This window comes from Ranitomeya variabilis, chromosome 6, assembly GCF_051348905.1.
Source record: "Ranitomeya variabilis isolate aRanVar5 chromosome 6, aRanVar5.hap1, whole genome shotgun sequence".
Taxonomy (NCBI): domain Eukaryota; kingdom Metazoa; phylum Chordata; class Amphibia; order Anura; family Dendrobatidae; genus Ranitomeya; species Ranitomeya variabilis.
The window spans coordinates 501,676,065-501,692,601 of record NC_135237.1 but is presented as its reverse complement, the minus strand read 5'-3'; the positions used below and the strand labels follow the sequence as shown (position 1 = coordinate 501,692,601).

At 45.0% G+C, this 16,537-nt stretch overlaps 1 protein-coding gene across 10 annotated transcripts in view; it reads left to right on the top strand.

The window, feature by feature from the left end:
• C6H8orf88 (chromosome 6 C8orf88 homolog) overlaps positions 1-16,537 on the top strand; it is a 59,093-nt gene that overhangs the window by 30,197 nt on the left and 12,359 nt on the right. For 5 of the 10 annotated variants that reach the window (XM_077270814.1, XM_077270810.1, XM_077270819.1 and 2 more), the window contains exons 2-5: positions 5,483-5,584; positions 7,517-7,579; positions 7,753-7,859; positions 11,572-11,781. In XM_077270814.1, the coding sequence (XP_077126929.1) occupies positions 5,512-5,584; positions 7,517-7,579; positions 7,753-7,859; positions 11,572-11,781 (453 nt within the window). In that variant the 5' untranslated portion in view covers positions 5,483-5,511. The remainder of the gene's footprint in view (positions 1-5,482; positions 5,585-7,516; positions 7,580-7,752; positions 7,860-11,571; positions 11,782-16,537) is intronic. The other 5 variants (XM_077270817.1, XM_077270812.1, XM_077270816.1 and 2 more) reach the window with 3 other exon arrangements.

Sequence of the window (16,537 nt, the reverse complement as noted above, 5' to 3'; positions counted from 1 at the left end):
AGCACAGGCATCGTCTTATGGTACTGTTGCCCAATCATTGGCTAATGCTGTCACTGTTATATGTGGTAGCAGACATAGTCGGTTGGGAGCAGTAATCCCATCAGACGATGCCTGCCTACACAGACCCGCACACAGAGACACACAAAGTTATCAGAATCGTCGTGGGACATTATCGATTATTATCTTTTCGGCGGACAGGTGAGGAATATTGTGGTTTATTTTATTTTTGTTACAGGAGACGGCTTCAGTGGATTAGGCGTTCGGTGAGTATTGTTTAAATTAGATTCAATAAAGGACTGTCATTTCAAATAAAGACTTTACTCTGAGTGTTTTTTTTTAATTAGAATATCACTATGGGTACAGTAAATTACTAACCTGTGGGCTTGATGTCACCTGACAATGCAAAGGTGACATCAACCCCCCTCCCTCCAACCATTACTCCAATTGCCACCGCACCAGGGCAAGTGGGAAGGGCGAGGCTAAACGCTAGAATTGGCGCATGTTAAATATTTACCTTTTCTGGGGCAGCAGAGGGTTGTTGTATTTTTTATTTTTTTTTGTCTGGGAGGGGGCCAATATCCATGGCACCTTTCTAGGCTATTAATAATAGCCTGCAACTGTTTGCCTAGCCTTTGCTGGTTAGATTTTATTGGGGGGACCCTATGTCAGTTTTTTCTGGGGTCCTCCTGTAAATTAGCCAGTAAAGGCTAAGCAAACAGCTGTGAGCTGATATTAATAGCCTGGGAACCTTTATGGCTATTGGCATCTTCCAGAATATTAGCATCAGCCGTCGGCTTTCCCTCTGCTGGTTATGAACATTATGTGGGAGCCCACTCAACTTTTTCATTTCTTTTGTAAAAATTAACCGTTGCTGTTTGGTTACAGCCTATGTAGGTTCCTTCTGATAACGCTCATGTTGTGTTACCGCCGATAAGAACCACCGCGCCGGTGTTTCTCACACTGTCACATAGATGGCAGCGTGGAAAACACCATAGGGAGCTGTTAAAACACAAAACAAAACCTCAGCAAATCTGCAAACATTTTTATACCTGCGGATTTGACTTTCCCCCATTGACTTCAATTGCGTCAAGCGCTACAGAAACGCACAAAGAATTGACATGCTGCAGAAAAAACGCACTGCGAATACTTAAGGAAATTGACTGTGCAGAACACTTCAGGATTGTCATTGAATTAGCTTGCATAAGGATTCCATAGTGTTTTTGGCCCATTTCCGCGTGGGAAAAAACGCCGCAAAAACGCACTGTGTGCACATAGCCTAAAGAAGTTTTCATAGATCCCAGGAAATAGACTGAACTATCTGTGAGAGTCCAAAATATTAGGGCTAGTTAGTTTTTCCTTCTTTGGACATCAGGAGGTGCCTGCTTAAATATGGTACCTTGAAGTCACGAGCCCCTGGCGTAAGTCCTCGTCAATGTTTGTGGCGTTTCATGGTCCCTATAAAGGTAAGGGGGCTACTAAATTCACCATAGTAAAACAAACATCCATTAACCAGGAATATGACTGGCAATGCACAGAGGCAAAAAACGAAAAGTAAAATAATATATATTTTATTAATATCCATAAATTAAAATACATACATAAACAAAACAAGGAAATTTCTAAACAGAAATAACCGATTTCCTTGTTTTGTTTATGTATGTATTTTAATTTATGGATATTAATAAAATATATATTTTACTTTTCGTTTTTTGCCTCTGTGCATTGCCAGTCATATTCCTGGTTAATGGATGTTTGTTATTCTAGTTAAGAGGTGGGCACTTTATGATTGGACCCATTTTGGTAATGTATAAATTCACCATAGCTAGGCGAGTTAGAACAGCCATAACCTAAAGGTACCTTCACACTAAACGATTTACCAACGATCACGACCAGCGATACGACCTGGCCGTGATCGTTGGTAAGTCGTTGTGTGGTCGCTGGAGAGCTGTCACACAGACAGCTCTCCAGCGACCAACGATGCCGAGGTCCCCGAGTAACCAGGGTAAACATCGGGTTACTAAGCGCAGGGCCGCGCTTAGTAACCCGATGTTTACCCTGGTTACCATTGTAAATGTAAAAAAAAACAAACAGTACATACTCACCTTCTGCTGTCTCACACGTCCCTCGCTGTCTGCTTCCTGCACTGACTGTGACTGCCGGCCGTAAGGCACAGCACAGCGGTGACGTCACCGCTGTGCTCTGGTTTTACTTTACGGCCGGCACTCACAGTCAGTGCGGGAAGCAGACGGCGAGGGACGTGTGAAAGACAGCAGAAGGTGAGTATGTACTGTTTGTTTTTTTTACTTTTACAATGGTAACCAGGGTAAACATCGGGTTACTAAGCGCGGCCCTGCGCTTAGTAACCCGATATTTACCCTGGTTACCACTGTAAAACATCGCTGGCATCGTTGCTTTGGCTGTCTAACACGACGATACATGCCGATCTGACGACCAAATAAAGTTCTGAACTTTCAGCAACGACCAGCGATATCACAGCAGGATCCTGATCGCTGCTGCCTGTCAAACACAACGATATCGCTAGCCAGGACGCTGCAACGTCACGGATCGCTAGCGATATCGTTTAGTGTGAAGGTACCTTTAGCTTGTTCAGCATCAGGTCACAATCCCCCTCTGGAGATTACACTGTGTTCCAAGTTATTATGCAAATTGGATTTAAGTGTCAAAACGATTTAATTGTTTTGTTTTTCAAATAAACTCATGGATGGCATTGTCTCAGGGCTCAATGGATCACTGAAATCAATCTTAAACACATGTGATAATTAGTTTTCCAGGTGATTCTAATAAAAGGAAAACTACTTAAAAATGATCCACATTATTAAGCAGGCCACAGTTTTCAAGTAACATGGGAAAGAAAAAGGATCTCTCTGCTGCTGAAAAGCATCAAATAGTGCAATGCCTTGGTCAAAGGATGAAAACATTAGATATTTCTTGAAAATTTAAGCGTGATCATCTTACTGTTAAGAGATTTGTGGCTGAATCTGAGCACAGTTGTGTTCGTGCTGATAAAGGCATAATGAGGAAGGTTTCTGCAAGGCAAGTTTATCGGATAAAGAGAGCAGCTGCTAAAAAGCCATTACAAAGCAGCAAACAGATATTTAAAGCTGCTGATGCCTCTGGAGTCCCTCGAACCTCAAGGTGTAGGATCCTTCAAAGGCTTGCTTTGGTTCATAAACCTACTATTCTGCCACCCCTAAACAGTGTTCACAAGTAGAAACGGTTGTAGTGGGCCCAGACATACATGAAGACTAATTTTCAAACAGTCTTGTTTACTGATGAGTGTCGAGCAACCCTGGATGGTCCAGATGGATGGAGTAGTGGATGATTGGTGGATGGCCACCATGTCCCAACAAGGCTGCAATGTCAGAGAGGAGGTGGAGGAGTCATGTTTTGGGATGGAATCGTGGGGAAACAGCTGGTAGGGCCCTTTAAAGTTCCTGAAGATGTGAAAATGATCTCTGCAAAGTATATAGAGTTTCTGACTAACAACTTTCTTCCATGGTATAAAAAGCAGAAACGTGCCTTCAGGAGTAAAATCATCTTCATGCATGACAATGAATACCTCTGAGTAATTGGCTGCTATGGGCATAAAAGGAGATAAACTCATGGTGTGGCCACCATCTTCCCCTGACCTCAACCTTATAGAGAACCTTTGGAGTATCATCAAGCAAAAGATCTATGAGGGTGGGAGGCCGTTCACATCAAAACAGCAGCTCTGGGAGGCTATTCTGACTTCATGCAAAGAAATACAAGCAGAAACTCTCCAAAAACTCACAAGTTCAATGGATGCAAGAATTGTGAAGGTGATATCAAAGAAAGGTTCCTATGTTAACATGTAACTTGGCCTGTTAGGATGTTTTGGAGTTAAATAGCTTTTTTGTTCAGTTAATGTGATCTCTTAATGCTGCAAATTCCACAAATGAGCATTTTCAATTCTTTAAAACAGATCAAATGTCTAGAAATTCTACTGTGCCTAATAATTTGGAACAGTGCATTTTGAGGTTTTATTCATTTTGGAGATTATGCTGTTATTATTGGGAGGTTTCTTCAATAAAATTCGATGTATACTCTAAAGGGTGATGACTTTTATTGGACTGACTGTCATTTAGACCGACCATTTAGGAAAATCCGAGAAAAATATAATTTGCATAATAATTTGGAACATAGTGTAAGGCTGATTCTAGAGCCATGGCTACCTCTTGGGCAGAGAGGGCTAATGCTTCTGTTGATCAGATTTGCAAAGCTGCTTTCTGGTCCTCTCCCTCTTTAAATACTATGGGTTAGACCTGGGATACTCTGATCTTTCCTTGGGAAGAAGGGCTCTTTCTGCGGTGGTCTTTCCCTAGGGGTTTCTTCTAGTTTGGTCTCTCCGTACAGTGCTGTGTGGCGATCTCTTATGCTCTGTAGACACTCTGAGGTGTATGGAGAGGTTTTGCTTTTTTTATTCTGTTGATTTCCTGTTCCTGGTTGCAAATGCTCTCTCTCCATACGGTGCTTTATTGTTTTGGGAAATCCCAATTCTCGGTAGGTAATCTTTTCCGTCCACCTAGGCATTTATGGGCTTGTGTTTGCAGGATGAGTTGTACTTTTCAATGACCCCATCCATTTTATCATGTGATGTAGTGAAATGTGTAGGAAAAAAAATGTAAGTTTGGCAAAGTTCAATTCCACAATAGATTTTTTTTTTTTTTTTTTTTTTTTTTGACCGGACCGTTTGACTCTTCAGGTCAGTACTATACCAAAATGTATACGGTAGTTTTGATAAGTTTAGAAAATTTCAGTATCTGTCAGCACAAATTGACTGTTCAAACCAGGCACAGACTGTGCACCCTCGGTGTGGCCAGACTAAACAGTGCACCATCTCATCCAGGCACAGACTGTGCACCCTCGTGTGGCCAGACTGAACAGTGCACCATCTCATCCAGGCACAGACTGTGCACCCTCGGTGTGGCCAGACTGAACAGTGCACCATCTCATCCAGGCACAGACTGTGCACCCTCGGTGTGGCCAGACTGAACAGTGCACCAACTCATCCAGGGACAGACTGTGCACCCTCGGTGTGGCCAGACTGAACAGTGCACCATCTCATCCAGGCACAGACTGTGCACCCTCGGTGTGGCCAGACTGAACAGTGCACCATCTCATCCAGGGACAGACTGTGCACCCTCGGTGTGGCCAGACTGAACAGTGTACCATCTCATCCAGGCACAGACTCTGCTACCTCGGTGTGGCCAGACTGAAAAGTGCACCATCTCATTTATTTCTGCCTTCTTTTCCTTTTATTGACCGCTCTGACAGGAGCCAGAAAAAGGTGACGATAGATGGAAAACATGTAGGTAGGTGCACTGATCTGTGTAGCAAATGCAAGGATGCACTGAGTGCTTGGTTTGAACAGTCATTTTAATCCAACAGGCTATCACCTGAATGACTTCACTGTGTAGTGACTGTGACATTATTTTGTCAGGTTGTGAGGTGCTGCTGAGAAATAACAACATGGAAGTTGGAAGACTGAGCCGTAGGCCTCTTCAGCCAGCAAGACCGATTCGTCGCACCATTCCTGACAGGGGTGAGTACTCGTACACTTGTCTTCCTGCAATCAGTCATTTTATATAATGTAAATGGTTATCGCCTCTACACAGGGTAGATGTGGGGGTCCTACTGATCCAGAGCACGGGGTCTGACGCCCTGTAGGAATTGAGCAGTGGGTACAGCACCATTCATTGCTCTTACCCTGAGGCTCTGCTGCTATACAGTACAGACCAAAAGTTTGGACACACCTTCTCATTTAAAGATTTTTCTGTATTTTTATGACTATGAAAATTGTACATTCACACTGAAGACATCAAAACTATGAATTAACACATGTGGAATTATATACTTAACAAAAAAGTGTGAAACAACTGAAAATATGTCTTATATTCTAGGTTCTTCAAAGTAGCCACATTTTGCTTTGATGACTGCTTTGCACACTCTTGGCATTCTCTTGATGAGCTTCAAGAGCTAGTCACCGGGAATGGTTTTCACTTCACAGGTGTGCCCTGTCAGGTTTAACAAGTGGGATTTCGTGCCTTATAAATGGGGTTGGGGCCATCAGTTGTGTTGTGCAGAAGTCTGGTGGATACACAGCTGATTGTTCAGTAGGACTGACTGTTAGAATTTGTATTATGGCAAGAAAAAAGCAGCTAAGTAAAGAAAAACGAGTGGCCATCATTACTTTAAGAAATGAAGGTCAGTCAGTCCGAAAAATTGGGAAAACTTTGAAAGTGACCCCAAGTGCATTGGCAAAAACCATCAAGCGCTACAAAGAAACTGGCTTACATGAGGACCGCCCCAGGAAAGGAAGACCAAGAGTCACCTCTGCTTCTGAGGATAAGTTTATCCGAGTCACCAGCCTCAGATATCGCAGCTTAACAGCAGCTCAGATTAGAGACCAGGTCAATGCCACACAGAGTTCTAGCAGCAGACACATCTCTACAACAACTGTTAAGAGGAGACTTTGTGCAGCAGGCCTTCATGGTAAAATAGCTGCTAGGAAACCACTGCTAAGGACAGGCTACAAGCAGAAGAGACTTGTTTGGGCTAAAGAACACAAGTAATGGACATTAGACCAGTGGAAATCTGTGCTTTGGTCTGATGAGTCCAAATTTGAGATCTTTGGTTCCAACCACTGTGTCTTTGTGCGACGCAGAAAAGGTGAACGGATGGACTCGACATGCCTGGTTCCCACCGTGAAGCATGGAGGAGGAGGTGTGGGGGTGCTTTGCTGGTGACGCTGTTGGGGATTTATTCAAAATTGAAGGCATACTGAACCAGCATGGCTACCACAGCATCTTGCAGCGGCATGCTATTCCATCCGGTTTGCGTTTAGTTGGAACATCATTTATTTTTCAACAGGACAATGACCCCAAGCACACCTCCAGGCTGTGTAAGGGCTATCTGACCAAGAAGGAGAGTGATGGGGTGCTACGCCAGATGACCTGAACGCCACAGTCACCAGACCTGAACCCAATCGAGATGGTTTGGGGTGAGCTGGACCGCAGAATGAAGGCAAAAGGGCCAACAAGTGCTAAGCATCTCTGTGAACTCCTGCAAGATTGTTAGAAGACCATTCCTGGTGACTACCTCTTGAAGCTCAACAAGAGAATGCCAAGAGTGTGCAAAGCAGTCATCAAGGCAAAAGGTGGCTACTTTGAAGAACCTGGAATATAAGACATAATTTCAGTTGTCACACTTTTTTGTTAAGTGTATAATTCCACATGTGTTAATTCATAGTTTTGATGCCTTCAGTGTGAATGTGCAATTTTCATAGTCATAAAAATACAGAAAAATCTTTAAATGAGAAGGTGTGTCCAAACTTTTGGTCTGTATTGTACCTCTGAGAAGGGCAGATGGAGGCTTCATTATCCAAGGTCCTGCACCCACTGAACATCACAGCACGGGGGTCCACGATTGAGGAAGCATGGATATGATAAAGCGACTTTCAGTGTTTGTTTTGCAGGTGCCATATTCACGTTGACCTCGCAAGCTAAACTTACCGATCAATGCAAAGATGGCATTAAAGGTAATGTGCTGCTTATGCGAAGGCTTTAGCAACGGTCTGGAAGGCCCAAATGAGATTTCCCAGTGGGAGACATACAGCCGAAATCAAAACTATTCAGCCCCCATTGCAAATTGGGTTTGTTAGCAATGGGAATTTATTCTGTTTCTTACCCATCCGTGTCTTTCTGTGTGCAGGCAGAATCACATACAGCAGAGACGTCTTGATGCAAATATCGAACTTGTCTGTGAGCAAAACGAAGCCGAAGTATTTGCCGGATCTTCCCATTATTGTTCAGGACCCGGTAAGTTCTAGGACTAATGTATAATCCTGGTCGGTATCCAGGAAATGTTCTGTTCCCCACAAGTCTGACTGCTCCTGCCAATAAAGAAACACCATGATTGGATGTTTTGCCTGTCCTCCAACTTTACCAGGTCCAGTATCTATTTTGGTCATTTTCTGGTGCCTTGAACCATTTTCTCTATCATTTTCCACTCTCTGTAGAGGCTGATGCTATGGGGTCTCCAAAATGCTGCTGGCTTAATTTGTATATCAGCACGGCTTCTCTTCTGTGCCTCGTGTGCTTTCCCTCCTAACACTGGTCCGAGTTTTCTTTTCATGGACTGCATACCGGCCAAAAATATGGTTGTGTGAATGAGTCCTTACACTGAGGAAAGGGAGGTGGACAGCAAGCACATCTGACTCATTTATAACATTTTTGCAGATGACTTTGCTAAATATAGGGACCTACAGATGCTCTGCAGCAACAAAATGAAAGCAAATGAGCAATAATAAAAAAAAAATCTGTGCGAAGGACAGACATATTAAGGGTTATTTTCAAGAAGTGTTATTCCCTGGGACTATAAGAATGGAGTTCTGCTGTCCATTTTCGAATGATTTGGAGGTTTAAATGCGTGACCTTTCCTCCATTCGTCCACTCCATGGGACAGCCAAGTGCTTAATTTCTCCATTCTGTCAGTGAGCCGACGTATATCAGGCTGCACTCGGATGACAATGGAGTGCAGTCTGATGTTTGGCATGCATGCATAGACTTGTATTGGTGCTCGCTGCCCGATATACACTGCCAATGACACCATGCAGCGATAATTTATTGGAGCTAGTGCTATCCGATAAAGCATCGGATAGCACAGAGCATCGTGGATTAGGGTCTCGAGCATGTCACTTGAGCACCCGCAATATTTGGTGATTACCCAAGCACCCAATGCAAACTGGAGTAGCGAGCACTTGCGCTCAACACTAATAACATATTCAATGTGACAACCTAATGTTCTCAAATTCTGTGTCGTACCTGTGGGTTCAAAATGCTCACTATATACCCCTGGATAAAATCCCTGAGGAGCATTTCCAAAATGGGGTCACTGGTGAGGGGTTTCCACTGTTTAGACACATCAGGGGCTCTCTACGGCTATGTGCACACATTCATGTTTTTTCGCTTTTTTTTTTTCCAAGTTCTTTCGCTAAAAAACCGCTTACATTAAGCATCCTATTTATTAAAATGCAATCCGCAATTTTTGTGCACGTTTTTTTCCGCGGCGGAATCGCATTCCGGAAAAAAACGCAGCATGTTCATTCTTTGTGCGGAATCCCAGGGATTCCGCACACATAGGAATGCATTGATCCACTTACTTCCCGCATGTGGCTATGCCCACCATGCGGGAAGTAAGCGGATCATGTGCGGTTGGTACCCAGGGTAGAGGAGAGGAGACTATCCTCCAAGCCCTGGGAACCATATAATTGTTAAAAAAGAAAAAAAAGAATTAAAATAAAAAATAGTGACATTCTCACCTTCCGGCGGCCCCCCGCAGCCTTCCCGCTGCTCGCGATGCTCCAGTTCCCAGTAATGCCTTGCGAAAATGACCTGTGTGACCGCTACGTCATCTGGGGTCACAGCCATTGGTTTTACCATGTCTTGGAATTTTTTTCCCGTTTTCTAGTACAAGTGTGGTGAAATTGCCAAAAAAAATTGCAATATCACACTTCTCCAGGTCATTACGAGTTCATAGACACCTAACATGTCTAGGTTATTTTTTATCTAAGTAGTGAAAAAAAATTCAAAACTTTGCTAAAAAAAACAAACAAAAAAAACAAACACCTTTTTCATGATCTGGGGTCGGGTGAGGGCTTATTTTTTGCGTGCCGAGCTGACGTTTTTATTGATACCACTTTTGTGCAGATACGTTCTTTTGATCGCCCGTTATAGCATTGCATTAAAATGTCCCAGCGACCAAAAAAACGTAATTCTGGCGTTTCAAATTTTTTTTCTCACTACGAATATATATATATATATATATATATATATATATATATATATATATATATATATATATATATATATATATATATATATATATATATATACACTCACTCACTCGCCACTTTATTAGGTACACCTGTCCAACTTCTTGTTAACACTTAATTTCTAATCAGCCAATCACATGGCGGCAACTCAGTGCATTTAGGCATGTAGACATGGTCAAGACAATCTCCTGCAGTTCAAACCGAGCATCAGTATGGGGAAGAAAGGTGATTTGAGTGCCTTTGAACGTGGCATGGTTGTTGGTGCCAGAAGGGCTGGTCTGAGTATTTCAGAAACTGCTGATCTACTGGGATTTTCACGCACAACCATCTCTAGGGTTTACAGAGAATGGTCCGAAAAAGAAAAAAAATCCAGTGAGCGGCAGTTCTGTGGGCGGAAATGCCTTGTTGATGCCAGAGGTCAGAGGAGAATGGGCAGACTGGTTCGAGCTGATAGAAAGGCAACAGTGACTATATATATATAAATATATATATATATTTTTTATTTTTATTTTTTTAACTTTTGCCATGCTCCAATAGCCTCATTGGGAGACTAGAAGCTGACACCACTCGATTAGCTCAGCTACATAGCAGCGATCATCAGATCAGCTGAAATGCAGGCTTGCTATGAGTGCCGACCACAGGGGGCGCTCACAGCAGGCCGGCATCAGTAACCATAGAGGTCTCAAGGACCTCTATGGTTACCATCCTGACGCATCGCCGACCCCCGATCCTGTGATGGGGGTCGGTGATGAGCGCATTTGCAGCCGGAAGCGGTAGTTAAATGCCGCTGTCAGCGTTTGACAGCGGCATTTAACAGTTTATGGCTATTGCGCGCACATGTCAGCTGTACAAAACAGCTGACATGTCGCGACTTTGATGTGGGATCTCCACTGGAGCCCACATCAAAGGGGGAGACATGACATGCGCCGTACTAGTAACTACTTTTACCATGAAAATGCAGACTAATCTGCAGAATCTGCAGGCACCATGTTATAGAGGAGGAGATTCTGAGTAGATTGATTCCATAGAACCTGTGTCTTAATCATTTTACGTGTCTGCTCGTTCCAACATTTTTGGTCCAGTGGGCTTTCCTATTAGTGACTGATGGCTCTGTTTTTTCACTATTTTAGTGTATGTTTCCTCTGGCAGAAACCGGCAGCGCTTTGGATACAGCACACGTCCGCTCCGTCCAAAGTGCTTCCGGCTTTTGAACGCCGGTGATTCCGCCTGTGTTAACTGAACCTTTCGAATCACCGCATCCTATACATTGGACTGGTGATATTTATCCTGCGGAAACTGAGCGTCTCCACAAGATAAATAGACATACTGCGGTCTGGAGAGACGCGCCGCACGTCTGTTTACGCAGGGCCGCTGGAGGCGTCTGCACGCATATTGGAGATGGGATTTCTTCAAATCCCATTCACTATGCTGTAACATCTGGCTGCTGCGGATGAATGCCGCGTCAAACCCGCAGCGTTTACTGACCATGCAAACCTACCCTTATACATTTAGATGTTGCAGATTTTTTACACTTAAGTCAAATTGGTTACTTGCTTTTTTTTTTTAAACACTCTGCATAAAAAACTCACTAAAACTCATGAAGGGAACATACGGTAACTTAAAGGTATCAAATTAGTCGGTATAACAGCGCCATTATGGCCATGCCTTTACTTTACACTGCTAAATCATGCTGACAGGTTCTCTATAAAGCAGGAAGTCAACAAGCTGCGCCCAGTGGTCTGCATGGCCCCCAAGGGACGCCCAGTGGTCTGCATGGCCCCCAAGTGACGCTCAGTGGTCAGCACGGCGCCCCAAGCTGCGCCCAGTGGTCTATACGGCGCCCCATGGTCTGCACTTTCAGAGGTTGGCTTACAGAAGGAGCTGCCTGGGATCCCTCAAGATCTGAGGTAATCCAGTGATCCCTGAGTTGAGACGAGATGGGAGCTTTTAACACTTCATATGCTTAGACTAAAAAGATCCTACATGTTAAACGTCCCCCTTTTAAAGGTTAGCAGTAGATAAAGACCCATGGCAGGAGTTGCAGAATTGCCGCGGAAATTCTGCAACGTGTGCACTTAGCCTAAAAGCGACATGGCATCCGCTAATTATTCCAGCAAATTTTACATTCAAAAAGATAAATGGCGCTCCTTCCCTTCCGAGCCCTGCCGTGCACCCAAACAATAGATTTACCCCCATTTTTTTTGTGAAAAATTAAATGTTCATTTTTTTCCTTCCACATTGCTTCAGTTCTCCTGAGAACCTGAAGGGTTAATAACTAGAGATGAGCGGTGTTCTAGTCGAACTGTTCACCAATTTCAAATTCGAGCTGTTTTGGGCGATGTTCGAGTCGTTCGTCGAACTATTTGCTTAAAATTATTTATAATTGTTAATGAACTGTTTCAGTGTATAGTGGGGGGGTTGGGGGGGCGGGGGATAGATCTGTGCTGAAATAACGCCGATCTCCTTTTTTTTTTTTTTTTTTTCTCTTTCCTGCATTTACAGAGGGACGGTGCAGTCTCTCAGCCTATCAGCAGAGCGCACACACAGCAATGTGCATGTGATGCACACAAGCAAGGGCATGTGTCATTGGCTGTGTATGTTACATGTCCTTCCCCTATAAGAACCAGCCATTTGCCCTGTCGCCACCATTTCCTCACTGCTGCAGCTTAGTGTTAGACGGCACAGCTGCTGCTGTGGGCGCTATACAGACTAAGTGTTTTTTGGGAGCAAATTTTCTGAGAGATAGGTTTAGGGAGTCGGGACTAGTTGTAATATCAGCCCTTTTCAGGGTAGGTTACAGCAGTTCATAGCACTTTTTGCCAGGCAGGTCTGTGCCACTGCTGTGCAAGTGTTAGTCACAGCATTTGGTGTAATCTAGCTCAGCCAATCCTTTTGGGCTAGTAGCATTGTCTGATAGTCATCTGAGTAGCTCGCCTGTGAAGCTAGCTACACCGCCTGTGTATCTAAATTTTTACTGCATCTAACCCAGTAAATCGTTTTGGGCCTAGGAGCACAGTTTGGCCACTCAGCTCTTCTCGGTTTCCATCCATCGTTTTTTGTTCCAACAACTACAGAGTTGCCAATTAGTAAAGCACCAAAATGAGTGGCAAAAGGCCTGCTGCTGGTGGAAAGGGGAATAGGCGTGTTGGAAAGGGGAAAAAAAGGTTGTGTCCGTGGGGTAGGTGGTAAAGCAACAGTAACATCTGCAGAAGAAAGACCATCTTCCAGCCAAAGTAAGATGTCTACTTCTTTTCGTGGACAACCTGATATGATCCCTTTCTTAAAAGCATTGCCAAAAATTCCAGATGAGGCACAAAAACAGCAGGTGCTTGAATGGATATCAAGTGCTTGTTCAAGTGGGCTGTCCTCCACCTCAACTTCAACATCACAAATACTCCACTCCTCAGAGGTGTCACCCCAATCGCACTTGCTTCCTCACAGCTCCCAAGTCTCCAGCTGCCCGTCTGAGTATGGGGTAATACAGATGGTTGAGTCTGTAGAGCTGTTTACTCATACTATAGCCTGGGAATCTGCTCCAGAGCTTCTGTGACTTCAGACGAGGAAATGATCTTCACTGATGCCCAGAATCCTTGTGATTCGGATCCAGGCCCAGATGAAGAAAGTTCTGAGCATAATGTAGACCCTCGTTCCCAAACTGTAACTCCTGTTGGTGGAGACAATGAGGAAGATGATGATGAGACTGAGATACCTGATTGGAACGAAAACGTGACTTTTCGGTCAGGGCAGGAAGAGGTTGGAGACCCCACCTACTGTCAACCCACAGTCCGCTAGTCCATGAGGTCAGCAGAGGAGGTGGAAGAGGATGCTAGTGACGACGAGGTTAGGTTGCGCCTTCCTGGACAGAGACGGAGTACTGGAAGCACGTCAGTAACTGCATCCTCAACCACAACTGTGCCTCTGAGCACAAGTCGTGGTGGCTCTTCGGGTCGCACGGGCTCTAAGCCGGGCATAGCCTGGGCATTTTTTGAGATCGCAAAGGATGACCCAACTCATGTTGTCTGTAAGATTTGTCACCAAAATCTCAGTAGAGGCCAAAAAATAACTAGTTTGAGTACTTCATGCATGAACCGTCACTTGGATATGAGGCATAAGTTGCAGTGGGAAGCTCACTGTGCTACAATGCAGCCTAGTGGGCCGGGCCAACCACTGTCTGCCCCATCAAGTGCATCCGCGGCCTCTTTATCCTCTGTGACTGTGGGGACAGCAGTCGCACATAGTTTTTGACGCAGACCTTCCACCTCTTTACCCGCAACAGTCAGTGTGATTGACAGGTCGTCAGTAAATTTGCAAGTGGAAACACCTGCTGGTGTTGAGCGCTCTCCGACATCGAGACCACATTTTGATCAAGGCAACATATCACCGCCTACACCTTCCTCACAGACCATCAGTTTGCCGGGGACACCCTACTCAACCCCGTTTAAGCACGGCGGCCAACCCTCGGTCCCTCAGATGTGGACAAGTAAAAGACCATTTCCTTCTAGCCATGACAAAGCTAAGAGGTTGAATTTCACCATCTGCAAGCTATTGGCTACAGAAATGCTGCCTTCCCGCCTGGTGGACACAGAGAATTTTCGAGACCTTATGTCCTTCGCAGTGCCCCAGTACCAGATGCCCAGTCGCCACTACTTCTCACAGAAAGCTGTGCCTGCGCTACACAAGCATGTCGCACACAACATCACTGCTTGCTTGAGAAACTGTGTGTGACAGGGTGCATTTCACCACACTTGGACGAGTAGACATGGACAGGGGCGTTACATGTCGGTGCCTGGTCACTGGGTAACTATGGTGACATCAGGAGAAGGGACTGCTGTCCAAGTCTTGCCGTCCCCACGAGTTGCTCGTCCATCCTTTGTATCTAGAAGTTCCTCCAATGCTTCTGCCTCCTCAACCTCCTCTCAGTCCTCCTCCTGCTCCCAAAGCCTGTCTGGTAATGCCACCCGCGTTTTAACTGCGCAGAAGGAATCCTGCACACCTCCTTACTATGCTGTCACCAGGGCTCAACGGCATCAGGCGGTGTTTACCTTGAAATGTCTGGGAAATGTGAGTCACACAGCTGAGGAGTTGTGGTCAGCTCTGGAGACCGAGTTCCATCAATGGTAGTCTCCGCTGAACCTGCAGCCAGGGAAGGCCGTGTGCGACAATGCTGCAAACCTGGGTGTGGCCCTTTGCCGGGGCAATGTCACACACGTGCCTTGTATGGCTCATGTTTTGAACCTGGTTGTCCAGCAATTTTTATCCAACTATCCTGGACTAGATGGGCTTCTGCAGAGGGCACGGTCGCTGTGTGCTCACGTCCGCCGTTCGCATCCCGCAGCTCAATGACTTACATCAATACAGAAGTCGTTGGGCCTGCCAGTTCACCGGTTGAAATGCGATGTGCCCACACGGGGAATTCAACTCTGCGCATGTTGCAGTGACTGTGGCAGCACCGACGAGCCCTGTGGAATACGTTATGATGTATACCCTGGGCCAACGAGATCCAGAGGTGGGGCAAATCACGCTGCAGGAGTGGTCTCAGATCAGGGACCTATGCACCCTTCTGCACAGTTTTGAAATAGCGACAAAGAGGTTTAGTGCTGACTATGCCATTATCAGCATGACTATTCCGGTCATTTACATGCTGGAGCACACCTTAAACAGTATTCGGAGTCAGGTGGTGGAACAAGAAGAGGAGGAGGAGGAACAGGAGAGTCGTATGCAGAAGGGATACTATCTCCAAGGTCCAGACGGTCGGCAGCATCAATGCGGCTAGCATTGGAGGGTGGGGGAGAGGGATTACTTAGGGCGCATGGTAGCAGCCAAACTGTTGAGGAAGGTGCAGGAGGCGAGGAAGAAGTGGAGGATTAACTGGCGCTGGGCATGGAAGGCTCATCAGATGAGGGAGACCTTGATCAAATTTCTGTTGTGCGAGGTTGTGGGGAGAGGGCAGAGGAAGGAAGCATGATTCTCACCTCGCCGCCACCAAGACAACAAGGACTTGGTCCTCCTGGAATGCGCAAGACACATGAGTATCTTCTTGCTGCACTACCTGCAACATGACCCTCGGATTGTCAGAATCCGAAGTAATACCAACTACTGGGTTGCCACACTCTTAGATCCCCGGTACAAAAGCAAATTTGGCGAAATAATTCCTGCCATAGAAAGGGATTCACGCATGCAGGAGTATCAGCAGAGACTGTTACAGAATCTTACATCTGCTTTTCCACAAAACACCAGTGGTGCACTTAGTGAATCTGAGTTCTAACTTGCCAACCGTGGAACTCGAGTCATCACTCAAACCGTAAGGCTGTGTGCACACGTTGCAGATTTTTCGCTATAAAAACGCGAAAAAAACGCATACATTATGCATCCCATCATTTAGAATGCATTCCATAATTTTTGTGCACATCGCGGTAAAACCGCAGCATGTTCATTAATTTTGCTGATTTTTTTGCGGATTTCCCACTGTATTATTGCATTGGGAACCTCTGGAAAAATCCGCAAAAAAACGCGGTAAAAATGCAAGAAAAACGCATGTGGATTTCTTGCAGAAAATGTCCTGTTTTGCTCAGGAAATTTCTGCAAGAAATCCTGAACGTGTGCACATAGCTTAACAGTAACATCATATCTGGAGGTAACAGCAATTTTTTTCCAATCCTTTCA